At 45.1% G+C, this 21,095-nt stretch overlaps 1 protein-coding gene across 3 annotated transcripts in view; it reads right to left on the bottom strand.

The window, feature by feature from the left end:
• Positions 1–21,082, bottom strand: part of cobll1b (cordon-bleu WH2 repeat protein-like 1b) — a gene marked incomplete at its 3' end in the record, with an annotated part of 27,783 nt that extends 6,701 nt beyond the window's left edge. Inside the window, exons 1-9 of one of the 3 annotated variants that reach the window (XM_080838396.1) lie at positions 20,845–21,082; positions 20,537–20,605; positions 5,343–5,534; positions 3,205–3,412; positions 2,736–2,961; positions 2,351–2,392; positions 2,045–2,154; positions 1,556–1,789; positions 1,110–1,248 (exon numbers count right to left, since the gene is read on the bottom strand). In XM_080838396.1, the coding sequence (XP_080694522.1) occupies positions 1,110–1,248; positions 1,556–1,789; positions 2,045–2,154; positions 2,351–2,392; positions 2,736–2,961; positions 3,205–3,412; positions 5,343–5,534; positions 20,537–20,605; positions 20,845–20,885 (1,261 nt within the window). In that variant the 5' untranslated portion in view covers positions 20,886–21,082. Of the gene's footprint in view, positions 1–1,109; positions 1,249–1,555; positions 1,790–2,044; positions 2,155–2,350; positions 2,393–2,735; positions 2,962–3,204; positions 3,413–5,342; positions 5,535–10,648; positions 10,719–10,799; positions 10,847–20,536; positions 20,606–20,844 lie in introns of those variants that run through there. The other 2 variants (XM_080838398.1, XM_080838397.1) reach the window with 2 other exon arrangements.
• Between the last annotated feature and the right edge of the window lie 13 nt (positions 21,083–21,095).

Here is a 21,095-nt window from a genome sequence, read left to right as displayed (position 1 = left end):
TACTGGAACTTTGGGTGTTGTTTGTTGTATCATGACATATTGTGTAATTTTCTCTTCACCAAGACAATACGTAGATACGCAAATACAAATGTTTTACTGCCTCTCTAAAGACTACGTAATAATCCACAATCACAACCAAAATCCAAGACACAGCTGGGAAAGAGAAATGCCTGCACTTTTAATAAAACCTTACTCTACCGCCAAAGGCATTTCAAGACGAGAAAACTAATCATTTTCCAAAGCCTTGTTTCGGGTAGACTAAACACAGACTGAGATGCCCAATTTGGGGACTTCTCTCTTCCAACTCCCATGATGAACAGCTGAATACTGGGCATCCACCAGTCTGTGTCTGCAATCAAGCCACACAATGGTTTACTGGCCTGTGCATTTATTTCCAAAACACAATCTCCACTGTTCAACTAATTTCAATAATTGCAGCACTTTCAAGAGATGGTTTTGTTTAATTCACACACACTCACACACTTAGATCAACAGCTGTAAGTGATTTCCTTGTTTGTTTCTTTTTTGTAAATAAAATGCAGCTGCAAACAATCACATCTGACTTTTGAAATTATGAAACCATGTTAATTTAGGACACCAGCTGGACTACTCTGTAATGAAAGCCATGGTCACAGGTGAAATATGTAACATATTATTTCCAGTATTTGCATCATTATTACCTTTGCCAATCTAACTCTACTTCAGGGGGAGAGAAAAACATGTTTTTACCTGGAGACTGAAAGCAAACAAGATGTTTCAGCAGTTTATGCACTTCAAAACAGGGAGGGGAAAAAAAGAAATAAATGTCAATTGAAAATCCATCTGAACCTCTCCTAATAACTGCAATGTCACATCAAGGCCACTAGGAGGCACATAGGGTTAAGAATTGGGAGCAGTGCACACACCCACGGGGCCACACAAACACTAAACACTCGTGTTCTCTGACACTTCCTTTTGATTTCAGAACCCCAGCGCAAAGCGCAGCTGCTCTTATCTCTGCCAAGGTTCACACAGAGGATCTCACTTAAGTAGCCCCCATACACTTAGCCTGTCGGCCGGCACTGGGAACCACATGTGCTGTGTAAGCCTGCTGTAGGAGGCTGTGGTACCTGTCAGACTCCTCTCCTGTGGAGCCTCCTCAGAGGGAGAGGGGCTGGGGGGTGTGGAGGTGGGGGGAGGAGGCGCCTTCCGCTTGGTTCTCTTCAGCGAGGACTCGGAGGGGGACGCAGGACTCCCCAAGGGAAAATCCTAAACGATGGGAACAAGGAGGACACAGTGAATGACGCAGAGACATCTATCACGCAAAACACTGAGCAGTTGAGAACATTTTTCTATGCATAAATAAGTTGCATATTAAATTACTTCCGGAGTGTGGGATTTCTCTGTAAATCAGAGCACACTGTATATAAATTATAATACAATAACTTTGCCTTTACTGAATGATGCTAAGCCCTGGCAGGGCTAAAGACTCACAGTAACACTGCAATCCTGCAGAAAAAGAAGACAGCCTCCTTTGACGAAAGACTCCTGTGTTTGAGCTCTGCCCAGCACTTACCTGATGGCCATCAGGCTGAGTGGGAGACTGGGGCTTGGCCTGCCGATCGGCTCCAAAGTCAGGGGTGTCTTCAGGTGACATCAGGGCGGGGGGCAAGGGTGCCCGTCGCTTCTTTGGCGCGTCCGACGGCATGGTGTTGGAGTTGAAGCTGGACGTGTGCGACGGGAGAACGCACATACTGATCGGCCTCGGCTTCCTCAGGATTGGGGACGCAGGGGCGCTCGCCGTCATTGGCTGGATGGAGAGATTAACAGCCAATCATGTGCCTGCAGTTGACCCCCCCACCCCCACCACACAACCAAGCAGTGAGCAAACGCTCTCACACAGAGGACAAACATTACGCAGGGCCAACCAAGAGCAAGTATTCGACTACCATGCCAAAGTTTAAAGAGCAAACAGCAAAACAAACAAATGAGTGCATGCCTGTGGCTGTCCGCAAAGCTCGCAATGGCTCAAGCGTGCGAGAAATGGAATGAGTGGAACACACACCTGATCAGACTTCTTCCGACTTTTTCTGAAAAGGCTGAACAATCCCTTGTTTTCTTTATTTTCCCTCTCTTTCTGACTCTTGTCCTTCCTGGCCGACAGACAGAGTGTGTCTGTTGGGATGCATGTGATGGGAGAGGATCAGTTAAAGAGTGAAATATGGTAATAAGATACAATATGGAAAATAATGGAAGCAAGATACACAAATACACAAAAACACTAAATATGGTAATAACTCTATGATGTGAAAGACTCATTAACCCTGAGAATCCATACGTGAGCAGATAAATGAAGCAGAGATGAGGTCACCTGAATGAGTGGGTGAGGGAGGGAGTTCCGTTGGACTAGTGGCTGTTGACAGAGAGAGTGATTTATTAAACATGCTGACAGTATGAAAAATGTTAATACACTCAGCGCTCACTTCATTTAAACACACTGAATACTATTGGACATTTGCATTTCCCATTGAGGAGAAACCCAAGCAGGGGTCAATGTCAGAGTTGAGATATGGGCCTGTAACTTATTTTAGAACCAAATTTTCCATCGGCTCGGTCCATAACTCTCTCCTTTGTGACGACTGCATTATGCACACTTGTCTCAAAGTCTGGCTCTATTTTAAAATCAATAAAGTAGAAAGATCTGTGGAGAAATGCGAATGCTGAGTTGGGATTGTTCTGGTTCTTTGATTTGTTACCTGTTGTATCCCTTGCATAGACTTCCCGGATGCTGAAATCGTTGAGGGAGTTAGTCAGGTCTAGAGGCTCATCCGACTGCACGTTCCTCAGCAAGATCGTCGTCGTTGTGTCGAACTCACATTTCTCACAAATGGCTGGAAGGAGCATGTTGAGCGGGATCTTGGGATTGACTCGGAGAATGGTCTTCTGCGTTTTCTTGTAGTTTATTACCAGTCGGACAGTTGCCTGCGTGTGTTCAGAGGGAGAGCGGTCATGCCAGAACAGCCCACAGGAGTACTGCAAAGTACTCAGAGCTACTGCACTCTCCAACTCCAAGCACACATGTGGATCACATATTACCAAACAATACTACTACAGCAGTCATACTGCACTGGCTCTTTAGGTCCTGACAGAGAGAAGAAGTAGCAGGTCTGAAAGGAGCTATTCTCCTGCGATTCATGGATGTCTAAGATGTAAGATGTACAGTACCTCGGGCATTTGAGAGCCGGCCTTTTTGTTCCTCTCCTCCATCCCCTTGGGCTTGAGCAGGATCTTCTCGGCCTCCAGGGTCCCTATCAAAGCGCTGGGCTTGAACTTGATGTGGTTCCGGTTCTTGGAGACCAGCTCGATGGTGTGTCCAGATGGGTTCAGGTGGTACTTGGCGCACAGCGTCACTAACAAGTCCATCATGGGCTTGCTGTAAAATACCAAAAAAATAAAAAAGGTTGGAAACACTACAACAAAGAATGGGAAATGATGCAAAGCTGCACAGCCATGTTCTTTCATTCGTCCTTGAGTGGCTGCCAGGAACAGTCACAGTAAAAGGACATTCAGTGGCAGAGATGGAGCCCACCGTCTGCAATGGCCTCTGGATAATTTACTGGGAAATAAAAAACGACCACATTGGAAAGTCTGGCATGAGATCCCTCTGGAGGGTTCCTGTTTACCTGATGGATATGCTGTGCAGTATACAGTGTCTTTGTGCCTGAGGAAGCAGCCAGATGACGCACTGCCACTGAGAGAAAAGAAAGCTTCAATTCAAGACCTAGCTGACTGAAGGGGCAAACCCAAGTGGCTTTTTTTGTCGTTGTGACAGCTCCTGGTTAGAATGTTTTCTAATGCGAGAGGCAGAGTCATGTGAACTGATCTCTTTTGATCCTTTCAAGTAAAATAAAAAATGTGTAGTTACATAAGGGCCATCTAAAAGTGCCACAGTCAGTGATGGATTATGAGGTCCATTACCTCAAATTTGCTGAACCTAAATGATCTCATGTTCTAGACTTGTTTTCTGATATGATTGGAGAAAATGGTTCCTGCAGGATTTCAACTGATAAATGATCCTCTGAGTCATGCTCTGATTAGAACATCAAACTTATAAAGAAAAAAAAAAGAATGCAGCATGTTACTGATGAGTTGCAGGATCATTCCAGTTTTAAAGCAATGGAGGAGAAAACCTCCTTTCTCCAGTCTACTCTATTTCTGTCTAACCTTTCAGGAGAGGAGGGAAGGGGCTTTAGCAACAGCTCTCCTGCTTCTCAATGCTGTCCAGCTGAGAGCATGTACTCCTGCGCTTGAGAGGGCCTCTGAAATATCATGCCAACAGTTTAATCCCGATCATAATGAGTTCACTGTACTCACTCTTGGAGAGAGAGGGAAAGACAGAAAGAAAGAGACTTAAAGAGAGGGAGAGAGAGAGAGAGGATAGAGAGAGAAAGAGAGAGAGAGAGAGAGAGAGAGAGAAAGAGCGAGAGAGTGCTCTCTGAATACAATTTGGGTTAGGGAAAAAGAAGGTGAAGAATGCAATGGTTAATCCTTTTTTATTGAACTTGGTTTTAATAATAGGCCTGAAAGGGCAAAGAGCAGCAATTTGTCTATAAAATGAAATGTTTCAATGATTGAATGTGTGAGGCGTGTTTGAAGTGGGCTTTCATGCAGGGGTCACACACTCAAAACACTCTCCTATATTATTAGCAACATTGCCTTACATGGTATGGGGACAAATGGAAAGGGATTTAGGCCCTGGTGGCACTCATTCTGGCTAAGCGACGTTTTTTTTCCCCCAATGCAAAGCTTTGACAGTTGCTTATGATGTGGATCCAGCCAGCAGGCATTATATAGCTGTTGACGTAACACAGAGGAGACGGCGGGTCTCGTGTTCAAAAGCTGCGAGAGACACAGCAGCGATGATTCGGAAATATGCGAACCATTTCCTCACAGGTTCGCACATCTGGAAAAGCGGTCTCGCAAAAACCCCAGGCCCTACACGTCATGCTACAGAGCGCACACACACACTGCACAGAACCCAGCGACGCTGGGACTTATGTCCTCAGCCCATGGAGTTAACGCACGGTTCTACAGAACCAACCAGAACAATCTCATCTTCGCTTCCACTTACCCTTTCACCACCCTTCACTTTTATGTGTCATCTGTTTGTCCAACAGGTGCTACAACATACTCAACGGTCCTCGCAGCTCTGGCATGCATTTCCCAATAGCAATGTTACTAAATGACAGAGAGGTTATCATTGTCAATGCTCTCACTCTCTTAGCTAGCAAGGATGTAGCACAGTAGTGCATATCAGGCGACAGGACTGGACTGGGTCTTCTGAGGCGCCGATGGACTCTCACCTGCCGTGCACCACCGTGGTATTCTCCACGCCCTCGGGCAACACCACTACCAGGGTCAGCTCCTGGTCCAGGGGGTTGTCCTGCTGTTCCATGGCCGTGCGCTGGTAGCCGGGTGAAGTGGGGGAGAGCGGCGGACCATCAAGGCCTTTCACAGCAGGCGGAGGCGCGTGGGCTTTGCTCTTAGATGACCGTCTATGAGGAGAATCACACAGGGGGTTTAGGACATGCGCTGCTACTGCAGTCCGTTATAGACGGCCACTCAGATACACTTCTCAAGGATTTATATCATGATTTTATTACAAGACTGACAGAAAGAGTAGTCAATGTTGCATTCAGGCCTACTAGAAGTAAATGTACTGTATAGGCATGACTAAGAAAATGTATGTTTAAGAAAGAGAAATTTAGATTCTGAGAAAGTCTTTTCTGAGAAAGGGATTTGACGATCCTGTAGCTAGCCTGGTTACTGTATACTTCCTGTCCTCTCATCAACAAGACTGTAAATCATCCTCCTTAAGTCCCAGTCATGACCAGCTGTGACCTCTGACCAGAGATCTTTGACATAATTCAGACTGAAATGTTTCAGTAATGGTGGAAATCGGCCTGATTGGGGGATAACTCCCATGAAATTGAATGAAAGGAATCCTTTCTCCTCAAGTTAAAACGAGGAGTCTTTAAAAGAGAGTGCTTGGGCCTACTCTACACACAAGTCACAAGACAGGCAACTGAAGTGGTGTATTCACTGAGCTAAACAGGAAAAAAAGGAAGGAGAGGGAGTCCCTTTTCTCTCTGACAGGGCGGATTAAAAGAGAAGGGAAAATTGGGATTTTTTTCTTTAGCACTGGTTTGCTGTTCAACTCAATAATCGATCTGAGACGAAGGACTGACAGGGGATTGGCATCAACACATTTTGGAGCCTTGCCACTTGGTCACAAACGGAATGTCTACTAGATATCTTCAACTGTTTGCGTAAGCAATAAAACTGTCACAGTCACTTCTGTCCAGAACAAGGGCCACACTAACACACACACATTTTGCCCATCTTAAGCAACCCAAACCCTGACCTCAGACACACACACACAAGCACACACACACACACACACACACACACACACACACACACACACACACACACACACACACACACACACACACACACACACACACACACACACACCACACTTTGCATAATCTCTGCAATTACATCATACTTTGTCTGAGGATTGCGTTCCATGCAAATAGATTTCATCAAATCTCAGAGGTCCATATGTCTGCAGAGAAACCTGGTAAATCCTTAAATTGGGCCAGATTGTATTTTATACTAATTAACACAATTCTCCCGATTGATCTGAGTAGACCTCATGCAGAGAGGTAAGTCACGAAAGACAGCGCCCAATCCTTTCAGACTAAATATTCCTCCGATGGGATGGGGGGGAGGCGGGGGGAACTGGAGTCTGAGATCTGGAGGAAAGCTTTTATTTCCACAGCTCCTGATTAACAAACCCTTCACCCTGTCTACGGAAGTCCACGTGGAGAGCAAACAAACACTTAGGTGTATCTCGACAGGAACGACACGACTTTGAAAAGGGCTGATACGAAATGACTTTCAGTGAAGGGTAACCACAAGCCTCCTTTTACAGAATAACTTTGTGTCAGTCTTCATAGAAATCTTAACCACAAAAAAAATAAAATCACATTTTCATCAAATGACAGTTTGAGTTTCCAATCTGACCTGTGTCTGATGCTGGGCATTACAAATGAATAAGTCAGAACCAAACATACTGTTTTCAAAATGTCTGGACTTCTTTTTAGAAGCACACCATTCCAAACTGATTAGAAGGTACTGAATGGATGAGCAGCTACATTTTTGTATTCAAATTGTAGTCTTGTAACACGTGCACAGAAAAACACACACATACACACACAAACACACACACACACACACACACACACACACACACACACACACACACACACGTACACACACACACACACACACACACACACACACACACACACACACACACACGTACACACACATGCAAACACAACCAAAATGCAAAACACACTCTTCAGTCGACTCAAGTCCACATTTCAAGGTTCCACAAGTTCATCCACTGACTTTGAACTAGTGTTCAACAAACATTCAGAGTACTCACGTAACCAAGCATGACTACACATCATTACCACACCCTTAACAAACATTTAATCAACTTACTTCTTATAACTTCTCTCCCATAAAATTCATTAAAGTTACTCTCTAAGACGCATACTCCGGAGAAAGAGAACGGGCTGAGGCTGGCCGACACCTCCTCTGCCGGGGGGGAATGAGAGGGAGTGGAGAGGTTCACTCCAGCAGCACAACACATGCAGATCTGGCCCCTGAAGCATGTTCATCCACCTGTCAAAGACCTTCAACAGGCCCCACCACACTCACTGCCCAAACACCAGCAGCAACAGCAGCACACATTGTTTGGTTTAGTCAATAACCTTGTGTGTGAAAGTGTGTGTGTGAAAGTGTGTGTGTGTGTGTGTGTGTGAGTGAGTGTGTGTGTGTGTGTGTGTGTGTGTGTGTGTGTGTGTGTGTGTGTGTGTGTGTTTTCCCGTGCCTGGCCTTCGTATCCAGACGCATCTGTTTGCATGTGACTGAGCGACGTGGACAAAAGGTCCGTGTACACTTTGCTTGCGCTGCCCCTGTGTTTTCCCAGCATGCATTACACTGCTACTGAATGACAGAGAGACTTGTCCAAGCTTCACACACACACACATATATACACACAGACACACACACAGACACACACACACACACACACACACACACACACACACACACACACACACACACACACACACACACACACACACACACACACACACACACACACACACACACACACACACACACACACATGCCCCCATACACTTAAACAAATATGTGCAAAAGTCAATGCCACTGGGAGATCTGACGAGCTCAGGCAAAGTTGCCATTCTCCAAAAACACAGCATACGCCCAACTAAGAAGATCACATGGCAAGGGCAGAGGGTTTAATTTACTGGAGATGATCTCACACTATGCTGTAAATTTACAGCATTCCAGCGCCTTTTTGGAAACAAATCCCACAAAAAAAAACATCTCTTTTCAAACACTGCACACCTCGTTGAAGATACTGAACTCATCAATTGGCAACTGCCTCGGCCAATTCCGAATTCCAGTAGTTACCAGTTGCACACTGCCAAGGGCCAAGCAGTCCAATCTGAATAATATATTCTCTTTTTGGGCCCTTCTCCATACAAAAACAAACTGTAACTCAACACAACAGAAGTTTGTCAGTGTGAGTGATATGGGAACAGATGTTGTGGTCTGGCCACACCCTCGAGTGTGGAAACACCTGGCAGCGCCAGCATATGCGCAGTCAAGCTGCCAGCTGGGATACTGGGGCTCGCTGCTTAGCAATCCAGCGCTAAAAAGACACAGATGAGACTGCGCCGCAGTACAGCGGTGTCTGTGCGTGCTGCGATTGAAATTGCTGTGTCAAATATCAGGGGGAAATTTATGTCTCGAGCACTGGTGCCTGCATTATGTTGTCACACAAATCTAAATTGGATAAAGACATACATCAGTAAGCCATAGTCAAACAAGATCAGTGGGCCTTTTTCAGGACTCTGACATAACAGTCCAAAAGGGTTCTTTCCAAGTTGAACTCCTCATCTTCATCGCAGATGAACATCGCAGATGAAGTAAGAATGAGACACACAAGCTTAACCCTTTGCTTGAGTCGAGCCTTCAGGCAGATTAAAACGTTCAACTCTGCAGTGTTAGTTTTGGCCCTCTTATGTTGTGCAAATGGACACATTCCTCCTGGATTCAGTGAAACTGATAAAAAGGACAGATCCACATGTCCTGGAGCAAAATGCACCCTCACAGACACATCACGATTCAGTGGATATTAAAACATTCAACATGTCTCAAGGCAGCTCAGAAGTTATTAGACCCCTCCGCAGAGCAAGTTTAATAAGGCCTGCAGAATGTGAGCCGAGTTTGACTCCTACTGCTGAGCAGCTGTTGTTATAAGTCCGCCATTGTTCAGAAGGAGTTCTAGCCATGTAAATAATGTTTAGGGGGCTGTTCCAGCATCTGATGACAAAGCACATAGCTAGCTTAAGACGACAAGCACTTAATTAAAGTCCTAATAGGGCCACCAGACCAAAGTCAAGTCTGAACACAATGCCTCAAGAAAAAGAAAAAAAAAGAACATTGGGCATGCTGATCGAATTGAGCCACAAGGTCCATTGGAATTCCTGACATTCCGACACACATTACTACAACTGGAATGTGTCTTCCAGTGAAGGACAGTTGCGCTGCGTTCTTTCCAATGCATTTCTCAGTCATAACGTAGGGAATGACTTCAGATGAGGATTCAAGATCAGGGTCGCGGTCGGCAGATTTAAACGTGTGCAGGTGGATAATTGAAGGAAAAGTAGGGACGAGGCGAATGGAAAAGTTTGCACACGGCACTTTCACTGGCTGAGGGTCAGAACATTGCACTCTCAGGGCCCTCCAACGACTGACTCGCCCACAGGGAAAAGGTGGGATAATGTGCAAGGCGCTGAAACAATATGCTAAGACACCTTCCTGCTCCGGAGTGGACAACACCCAGTGTATTTTAAGCCCGCTTCAACAATGCCCACCACTACGACAAAAACTTCAGAGAAATAAGCAGCGTTGTTGGCCGTCCTCAATTCATTAGTGCCAAAGAAAACGAACCAATAGAAAGGCTTTTCCCGAGCAACAATGAATGAGAGGAACTACAAAAATGTGTGTACAGTTGTCCTACTTATCCAGAAATAACCTCTAAGCCATCTAAACTATTTATTATATAAAGACAGAGTACTTCGGAATTTAATATCTTTAGTATTGACCCACAATCAAACATGCCTGAACCTGACATTACAAATACGAAGGAGAGGATATGAACAGCATAAATGAAAATGTTGGCACGGTTAGATATCACCTTTGGGTGCAATGACCACAGAGCATTAACCAAAACAGCAGGCTTATTGTGCTTGGCAAAGCTAAGTATGCCAGAGGCAGCACAGTGCAGATTGCAGCACACCAGGTATCAGGAGGACAGTTCAGCATTTCCAACACCGGATTACAGGCCAAACCATGCTGCCTCTTACTGTAATTACTATACCTGTCCTCACACACAATAAAAGACACTGCACAGGTGAGGGCAAACTACTCTCATACAGTCCCATCCTCCCCACTAAATTAACCATATTTCCAGTAGTCATCTTTGTGCTCTTACCTCCTGGATTCCCGGTTGACACTTCAGCTGCTAAATACCAGTCATGTCCCACGCACACATGCAAACACACACACACACACAAACACAAATCAGCAAAGAGGGAGAGAGGGTGAGAGAGCAAGAAGCCGCTACTATAGAGTGGACAGCCTACCTTTAGGCCCCACCCAGAACCGTGACATCAGAAAAGCTGGTTCCTTATTTATATCCCTGCACAGCGCCCCTCGGCTCTGTTCGGAGATCCGACAGGGCGGAAAAAAACCCCTCTCTTTGGAGTGGTGGTGGTGTATCCGTGTGGCTCGACTCAGCGTGAACTCTGGCCAATTGTAAGCAGGACAGTAATCAGCTTTGCTCTCTCTCTCTCTTTCTCTCTCTCTCTCTCTCTCTCTTCTCTCTCTCTCTCTCTCTCTCTCTCTCTTCTCTCTCTCTCTCTCTCTCTCTCTCTCTCTCTCTTTCTCTCTTTCTCTCTCTCTCTCTCTCTCTCTCTCTCTCTCTCTCTGCTGACAGCTAACAATGTGAGGGCAGATTGATTAAACAGACATAGCCCCAAACTAACATGCATGTATTGCTCCCTTATCTGCGTTCCTCCATTTATCTTCATTGTATGCTCTGCCTGATTGAATTCTGATCTGCCTATCTGTCTGCCCCACATACTCGGTGGCTGATTAGGCTGATTAAATCAGGTTTTGCAACTCTCCATCTGTGTTTACTTTGTCATTATCAAAAAATGCTGCTCTCTCAACACCACTGTATTTTAGAGGGCGAGACACCTGAGGGTTGCCAACTTGAAAGGCTGGATTGGTTAAAATCTACCCTTTGAGCACAGCATATATACACATTTCTACCAAGTCCCACAAGCTCAAACTTGTAGCTGCAAATTAAAATATACACTGACGGTGGCAAACAAGGCGTGTTAGTTTTTTTCCTGTACATAGCCTTTAATCTCATGAGCTCTGTGTCAAAGATGATGTGACTTCTCCGGCCATTGACATGTGACTGTCGTGCCGCTGACTCATCCTCTGGCCGGCCTGACACAAACAGGAAAAGTGATAAGGCTATAGCCCACTCACCAATACCTTGCTGATTGGCTATTGGCTGACTGTGATCCTCTTAACTTTGTGCAAAGATGCAACCATACAGCCATACAATCAGTACACAGTAGGCACGCCACTCTAACACAATCTACAAGACTGGTTACAGAAAAACCCTGCTATTCCACTTGAAAACAAGAACAATCTTGGTGTAAAATTGTGTTGCGCTTTGCTAAGCGGTGATATAGGATAGCATGACTAACCTCACGCTCAGCCTTTGGGGCTGCAAGAATCTTTAGCATTCCTGGCTCAAACACTCCCACTATAGATAGAGTCTGTTTAAATATTTAATCTCACTGCTCAAGACAGACTGTTTTAGACCCAGGATGTTTCTTTTAAAAAGAGGTGTGCTGCCCATACAAGCAGGGGAGAGTCTTCCCTCGGTTAGCCGTGTTCTCGGGCAGTCTGTGGCTCATTAGGGTAGGTTTAGGGTCAGAGGGATGATATATAGACTGCCATGGATGGAGGAGCTGCCCAAGACCTCAGCAGCTCTAATGGTATCTGTATCCGGCAGACACTGGCTCTAAGGAACTTGCTGGTCAGTTGAGACAGAAACCATAGCATGTGGACTATTCACACCAGAGTGCAGTAGCTCTATGTAAGATGGCAAAACAAACTGTGTCTTTTCATCACTTTGAGCTTCTGATTATGGGTCTTGTGTACATATGACTAACGTGACATACACATGCCATATCTGATCAGATCCATCACTTTCATATCATTACATGAATTGGCTATCCCATACATACTGTACTTCGGCGAGTTGCCCAGGTGTATTAACGGCTGTTAATCATTCTCTGACTTTGGTAGTATCTTTGAATTCTATGAAAGAAAGCACCAACTATGCTCCGTTGGTAGATACAAGACCAAACAGAGTATTCAGCACACGTAACTTGACCATTGAGCAATATGAAGCACATTTGTCTTGGTTAAATTTAAGGATGATTATAATTTGTTTCTTTTCAGGCTATGGCGGTTAGAAAGACACAGACTAACTTTAGGTAAGGTTAGGCTACTAATTGTGCATGCATTCACTCAGCAGTAAATATTTTAAGAGAGTATGGTGTGAGGATGAAGAACAGAGATGCGTAGCACCACAGGTAATTTAGCCAACAATAGCATTTAGCGTACAAGGGCAATAAATAAACGCATAAGCCTCAATAATTACGTGTGTACGTTGATTTGATGTGAAATTACAATGCTGTCAACCGAGAGACAAAATGCAGAGACCAACTAGATTTAAGCTTGTTCTCATTTCCAGCCAGTCAGTGAAGCTACTGGCACCATCAGTGAGGGTGCTGAGGGAAAGGCAGCAGCAACAGGTCCCAGTGTGGTAGAGGCAGGTGCAGGTAGACCAAGCAGCATAGTTATAAACAGTGCCATCTTTGTACACACTTAAGAGAGTTTTATTCTTGTGTTTTTTTATATTGTCTTACTCTTCCTATGTAGGTAGATGGACGGGAGGGTTGGGGGTTGGATCTGTTAAATATATGTAGTGAAATTAATAGAAATATTCAATAAATCAAAATTGTGCTGGCAGGTAATGCCAGACCTTTCCACCGGCTACTACAACAAGTTTTCCTTTCAGACCTGTGAGAAACACTGAACATAATGTCACTATTAGCCTTCCTTTAAGGCTATCTCAAAGCATTAGTTGACATTCTCAAAGAAATGGTCTTATATTTGAGCATGATCGATTCTCTGATTTGTGTTGACTGATGGGATATGAGAGTCAGAGTTTCATTACACTCAGTTGGCACAACAAGCTATTGGCTGTAACCTTCCAAATGATACAAACTCTCAACCAAGGGTGTATTATGCTTGAAGGGCCTCCATTACAGAAAACAATCCCCACGGGAGGCCACCTGAAATTCCACTCATAGTTTTAAAGACGCAGTCTACAATTCAGTTTTGGTTTTGCGAAAGGTTGTTGATATTTGAGCTCAGCAACTCCCGAAGCATCGTGTTGACTGACTGGGATTGAGTATGGCACGTCACAGCTGCTATGTTTTGTTTCCCATTTACAGCAACAGGACTGTGTATGAACAGCAGAGTTTTTTGGAGCACAAACACTGAACTGACAGCTAGAGGACCGTGAAGAGCAATTTACTGAATTTGACAGAAACTGTGTAGGATTCAAATCGCTGACTGCACCTTTAAGTGCAACTCACCACCACTGAACAAAGACACTGGTTCAAACATGACCAGAGAGAAAGCCAAGCTTCCAGGTGACCTTTTCTCCTCCCTCCAAAGTCCTCATAATACACTGCCAACATTTTTGAATGGAAGTTGATGTAATGGAAACTACATTTTTTTCCGTTTTCACTGGGGGACCATTGAGTATTTGTGATAAAAAAGCAGGAAGTTGTGACCTTGGAATGTGGGTGAACCATAAGTCACTCAAATATCCTATGCCTTACAATAAGAACAAACAGCTACCCGATCGGCAGACTGGCTTACACTTATGCCCCCCCTCATCTCCTTCCCCTGAAAGCAGGCAAGCCCTGCCCAGAGTGAATGGATGTGAATGTTGATCTTCTCGACTTGTAAAAACACGCAGTTTCGCTAAATGCAGCGCTGAAAGTTATTTTCCGCAGCTGCCAAGAACGTGCCAAAAGTACAACTAATTCAACATAAATGGAAGAGGAACTTTGACAATTTTACACACACATTTGTGTATGTGTATGTGTAGAGATGGTCTGTGGGTAATTCAAAGGTCCTTTTCTATTTTTGGTCATGAACAAGCCAGCATTCGATTGAGAAAGTCTGCTATCAGATGATAGGGAGAGGACTTGTGTTTGGAGGGTGAAGTGGGCGGGGATTTGTACTGGGGGAAGGGCTGGGGCTGATAGTGCAGCAGGGGGTGGTGGCAGTTTTGGGGAAGACGGGATGGGGAGGCAAAGTGAGGGAGGGGGGTAATCCCTGTGGAAAGACAAAACACAGGACCAGGGACACAGCTGGTAATTTGGTAAGAGAGGTCACTCACAGTAAACATAAGCTGTTTAGAGAAGGCCTGGAAAGGCCATTACTTCTCAAGCCTGTGTGGGATGGAAAGAGAGAGGGAGGGAGGGAGAGCGAGAGGAAAAAAAGGGAAAGAACACAGCGGCTCTCTATGTGAACTCCCTATTTCCTCTCCGTAGCCCCTATTATGTGTGGCAAAACAAAACACTTTTTCTCCCACAGCACACCACTATGCTGGCTCCCAACTCGTTCTCAGCAGTTATTTTTTGCACCCTTGGGAAGTGCCTTTGATAGCCATCTCGAGGAGATCACAAGCCTCAGAAACACTCACATAATGGTGCTGATATAAATCGGCTCATTCTGATAACACAGAGGAACGCCGAGGGGGGCGGCGAGACAAGACGTATGGAAGGCGGCGTGCACATGCGCACAGTAAACAAACAGGCCTTTACAGTCCATGGCTCGATGCGGCACAGCAAGGAGTTCCCCCCCGAGCGCCGCGCAGACAGGAATGAGGCCGTGGGAGATTGCTCACAACAGGCAGATTTAAGACCGCCGTGGGTGATCGCTCCTCGCCCTGAATATGACCCCCGGGGCTGGCAAGGCCACGGATGAAAGCGGCACAGCTTGTGGATGCCTCAGGTCCAAACACGCAGGGAAACACCGACGATGTTCCCAGTGAACTCAGAAAGGCAGAGTCAAGGCCTGCACATGCTTCCAGTCCAGTCTCTCTCCCGTGAGCAGTCTCAATATCTGCCAAACACTGAGATAAGCACGCAGGAAAGAACTCCAATAAGGAATTTTACAAGAATATCATGTTCCTTACCTGATAAGGACAACAAAATCAGAAATGACCAATTACAGTGCTTCAACTCATTAAAACCTTGTGCGGTAAATGTCCTGGAGTGCTTCACCTTATAAAAGTCAAGGCGCGTGTGTGTTTCAGTTTAACTGAAGAGGCAATATTTACATAGAATGACTGGAGAAAAACAGTGTTTCCCCTTGAGTCACAATTATATCTCTTACACTGCATCCATTCTTGCGAGACAATGGCACATTGTCCTTGCAGGAGCATGTGCCAGACCTGCCTGTGTTTCCCCTGCTCACGGATCACATGCACAGTAACTTCCACCGGGGTCGCTCCATGGCAAGGAATTCCAAGACTTTAATAATGCAACATCACTGCGATCCCCTTGATTTCTGCTTGCCTTTGAACTTTTCATTAAACAGCTCTTTCAGCACACTGTAACGGCGTGCCCAGAAGCGACTAGGCACATTTTATGCCAAGTACGCAAACGTATGGCTGGAACCCCCGCGACTGTGCATAGGATTTGAATGAATTAATCCGGAATTGTGTGTGCAAATATATTCAAGTGTCCACATCGGAGACTTCGGGGCTGTGAAAGAACGGCATTCACGTCGACTCTCACCTCGTGGCACCGAGTTCCATTTTGGCCCTTGTTTAAAGACGTCTTTCAATTGAGATGAAAGCAGTGGCTGTGTCACTACATAGGTGGGAGGTGGGCTTGCCTCTGTGGCGAATGTGTCAGATATGTTTTTGTGGGCTGCTCAACACACAGCGCAGGGCAACATATGCAAGATCACAGGCACAAAGAGCACAGTGTTCGAGTGGAGTGGTCCCTGTGTCACTTTGGCTCTTGTGATAGCGCCATCTAGTGTTTCACAGGCACCAACGCTACCGCCATGTGCACCCACACACAAGCTCGCCGGATTTAAAGTCCATCCTTCGGGTTGAGAAAACAAAGGAAATTGTTATTTAATGCAATAAACTTTTCATATGGACATGTCTCCCCCATCGTGCCGTGTTGCACGGTTAGTGCAGTGCGCCGTATGGAGTAAGGGCAGGCCTCCGGGAGCCGTCTGAGTAATCTGCTGTCTCCTGCTCCCTACTCGGACTGCCTGTCTTTTTAACACATGGTGCAACGTGCAAATCCCTCCCCCTCCCACCGCAACGCTGCCATCTGGGCCAAAGTACCAAGCCCCCAACTGGATTACACAGATCATAGATGGGAAATCCAGGAAACAAACTTGAGTTAAGAACTGCTTATTGGGAACAATCATCCCCCTGTGTTAAATATCAGATCTCGTCAGCGTGATGAAGAGACCATTCCAGTGGCTCCAAGAGTTATTGTATACACTGTTGGTAATGTGAATTACATTATTGCTGCAATAAATAACACTGTCAGCTATGTGCATGGCCCTGTGTTCATTTTGGACTCAAGTTTGAAAATGAGCCCTGTTTAGCTACTCAGTTATCACTCAGTTTGTTTTCTTATGCCCCCAAGTCATTTGTCTCACAAGAATGACCAATATTACTGTTATATATTACTACCACAATGTCTAAATACACATTAATTTACATGCACAGTCAACCCTGAATCAACAATACATGTGGTGGATATGACAAAAGAAATGACTTTCAGGACTCCTTTCCCTGAGGTCATCACGTACTTCACCTGTACTACGTTACAGGTAAGTTTCAATGTGAAAGCTATTAGCAAAATGTCAGTGAACGACAGGACGAAGAAACACAGCCTGCCAATTATTTGGGTATGTGGAGACAAGGCAAAGGAAGACATGAGCCCACCTATGGGGACTGACTGTGCTCCATCTCCCCCTGTCATAGCACAGCCAAAGGGCATCTCACAGAGATATACCAAACTAATTACCCTTGGCAGAGAGGACTTCAGTTTTTTGTTCAGACCCTGAACAATCAGCACCCGGTTGCCTTTACGGTCATCGCTTTGGCCCCGAAAAAGGGCGACAAAGACAATCCATTATTCAGCGATCTGGATGCTTGCCACAAAGTCTGTTTTGGCCCTCTCAGGCATAAAGCACAAATACATAAAAGGCCCTGTATTCTCCAGACACGACGGGACTGCGCGAATACACGCCTGTCCTCCGTTTCAATTATATTTTTGTTCCAACAAAATGTTGTTTTCCTTCTGACCTCATTTAGTTATTCTCTCTCCTCTCCCTGCCTCTTACTTTAGGGCAGTTGCTATGGAGGGGAGCAGGCGTGGGTATAGGTGGAAGGCAATCCAGTGTGTGCCTAGCATGTTAGTCATCCCTCGGTTAGGGTGAAGACGCCTGGCAGAGAAAGGGTTACTACAACAACAACAGACAAAGGTAAAGAGAGACACAGCACTCCACAGCCCTACCCACCAATGACTGCAACACTGTTGTCAAGTGGTGAGTCTACTCTGGCAGTACTTCTGAAAGTGCTTAGAATTTATGTCACAACCCACATTATGAAACTCAGATATTAGCCTAAAACAGAAGGGCCACGGAGTTGTGAAGCAGCTTGCTCATTTTGCCTGTGTTGTGAGTTTCGTTCATGGAGTTCTTCATGGAGATTGTTCTCCTTTAGCCATAGCTCTCATCACTGGATTAGAAAACACAGCTGTGGTGTGTACACTGTACACACTGTGTGTGTGTGTGTGTTTTTTGTGTGTGTGTGTGTGTGTGTGTGTGTGTGTGTGTGTGTGTGTGTGTGTGTGTGCGTGCGTTTGCGTGTGTGTGTGTCTAGAAGTCAGGGTGAGATACTAAAACCCAGAGAATGGATTCAAGAGACAGAGTGAGAGAAAAAGAATGGAAACATCTGTTGATTCCAAAGCCTTTAACTGATTCCACATTCCCCCCAAGGAAAACCTGCCATGTTAGGCCCATAGCCAAAGGTAGAGAGGGTGTGTCACTTGTACGATGATAATTTAGGGGAGGTACAACTCTTCACAAAGACACCATGGATGAGTCAAAACTCAACACTTTGCTATACTGCTCAATAGAATGTATAATCACAAAGCACAGAATGCAGAAGCCAGATGTGAAGGCAACAAAGGAGCAGCTGTTGTGATATAAAGGAGATTTTATTACGAGATTCAGTGATGTGGGCGCCACAGACGAGACTGCCATAAGTTTACTGTCCCGCTTTTAAAATGCACTGTCACAATGTAGGCGGTTATACATTTGTTATACGTCTAGCCTGTTCCTCCATATGGCGCTGGACGTGAAGAGTGGGTGAGCTTCTCTGAGGTTGTGGCACAGACTGGCATGAGGTAAGACAGAAACCACACACAAATATGAAACACGTGCCACCACCCAGATGTGACAGACTGTGAAGAGACGTGTTTTTATTTCCCCCGTGGTAATTACACCACAGGCCAGCGCTGAGGTTGTCTGCTCCTCCCCGGAGCCAGACAACCCCAAATCATCTGCCCGAGTTACACAACGCTCTTTCGCCATTGAAGGTCGCCCTTGCACTGCACCATAGTAGCTCTTCAACAACGCCGCTGATAATACGATGAAATAGCTCAAAGTTTAAAGCAGACCATTTTCTTTTTTTTTCTATGGCGGAGCTCCACTGGAAACGACTTTCAAATACTCCATCTCGCCTCTAATTAAAATCACAAAAAAGGCAAAGGAGCAACTCCCCTGCCCTGCCAAAGCACTGAGCAGTCATGCTATAATGGCTCCAAAAGCCGCCGGTGGAAAACACACTCCAAAAACTTTTAAGAGCGTGCGCTTCCAGCTATTGGAGGCCTGTCAACTGACATCATCCCCCCGGCAACTGATCGTGCACCTACGGAATGGGAGTTTCCATCATCTCCAAATCCATAATACTTTTACAGAGATCAGATTTGACAGTAATACTGAGTGGGAAGAAATGAAGGCAGGGATGGGACTGTCCCTTCACCTTAAGGTTGATCGCTTAACTTCCCTGGAATAGGAGTTGCATTTCCAAATGTCTGGCCCTGGACAAGACATCCCAATTACAGCACCTCTTTGATGTTTCTGACTTGCTTTTCATCCATGCATGAGAGGCTCTGCTGGCTCTAATGAATAGAACATCATCGTACAAATTGGTAATGATGCCGCCATGTTAACACTTGGCATTTGCTGAAATGCGGAAAGGCTGGCCGACAGAGACGCTCTTCGGTTTGAATCAAAACCCTTATGCAATCCTGCAGTTGTATGACTACTGGCATTTCCTGACCGTGGGCCTGGGCAGTGCGCATCCTCCATGTTGCTCTGTTTGTTTTTTTCCCCCCTTACCGCATTTCCCATGACCCCCACATGTGGTCAAGGCTCTTTCTCAGTGCTGCTATGGAGGCAGGAAATGAGTGGAGTTCAGAGGTCGCAGCAACGTCTGAAACAACTATGACTTTAATTACCCCTAAAAACTCTATTAGACAGTGCTGCTCTCAGGAAGCAGTGGCCCTGGCTACTAAACCAGAGGGACACACAGTAGTGTGACCTCCCCCCTCCACATGACATTCAGCTGTGTTATATTTCAGATACTGCAACACCTTTAAGATATGACTGAGCCTCAGTATTTCCACTGATTGATACAGTTTACACAACCGGTCCTGCTCTCAAATATCCAACTGAATTAGTTACACCCATTTCTCAAGAATTCTGGTTGTGTCACCGCATTGCAATCTTCTTTTGAAATAAATGGGTTGTCTGCAGCCCTGCCCTTAATTAGCATGAACACATAGAGAAAACAGTGCATTCTTTCGAAATAGAGCCTGGGTCTGTAGAGGAGGTGTGGGATTTGTAATGTAGAGAGAGGTGACAGGCAGATTAAATAAAACTTGCAATAATTAGTATTTATTTGTCCTCTGAAATATCTAAGAAATGAAAGAGATGAATGTGAATGTGACAATTGTCACTGTCTCACTATTCTGCTCACTATCATTCATCATGATTGGTTCCTTAGCCATCTAAAGACATTATCTGTTAAGGACTTAACATGCACAATTTTTTCTGACAAGATTCTGTCAAACCTTGCCTGCTGAAATTACGTTGATGTTAATACCTTGTGCGATGATGAGGGGTACTTTGACATCCATGGTCATCCATACCTCTGTTGACGACGTCTACCCGACTGGAAAAAAAAAGTTCATAGTGCTGTGTTATCGAGTTGAATACACCGAGAAAATATGTCTTCTCGCACTACTCTCACTGTCTGTGAGAGGGTACATCTGTAACTATTGTCAGTGAGGTCATAGTTTCTATCAATACATTCTTAACGCTACGGGAAATATTATATTCATAAGACAAGAACGGTTATCGGAAAAAGAAAATTGGCATATCGTTTATTTGATGTGCAAGAAAGTCACTTACCACGCCTGCCCTAGGTCCTTACCACAGTTATCTACTGTCATCAGTCTTGATTTGGAAAGAAAAGTGAAGAACCAAAACAGCTCTTTAACTCTCCAACAATTGAGGGCATACCGTTTTGCTGAGATACAGCTTGTATACGCTTAACCTATACATTACATATATCCGACTTCTTCTCGCGGTTTAAAATTCTGGAACATTTTTTTCAACGCCTAGCTCCCCATAACAGTTGGTTCACTGTTTCAGGCGACCGC

This window comes from Sprattus sprattus (assembly GCF_963457725.1).
Source record: "Sprattus sprattus genome assembly, chromosome: 5".
Lineage (NCBI taxonomy): Eukaryota > Metazoa > Chordata > Actinopteri > Clupeiformes > Clupeidae > Sprattus > Sprattus sprattus.
The sequence above is the reverse complement of the archived record's forward strand: the minus strand, read 5'-3'. Positions and strand labels throughout refer to the sequence as shown.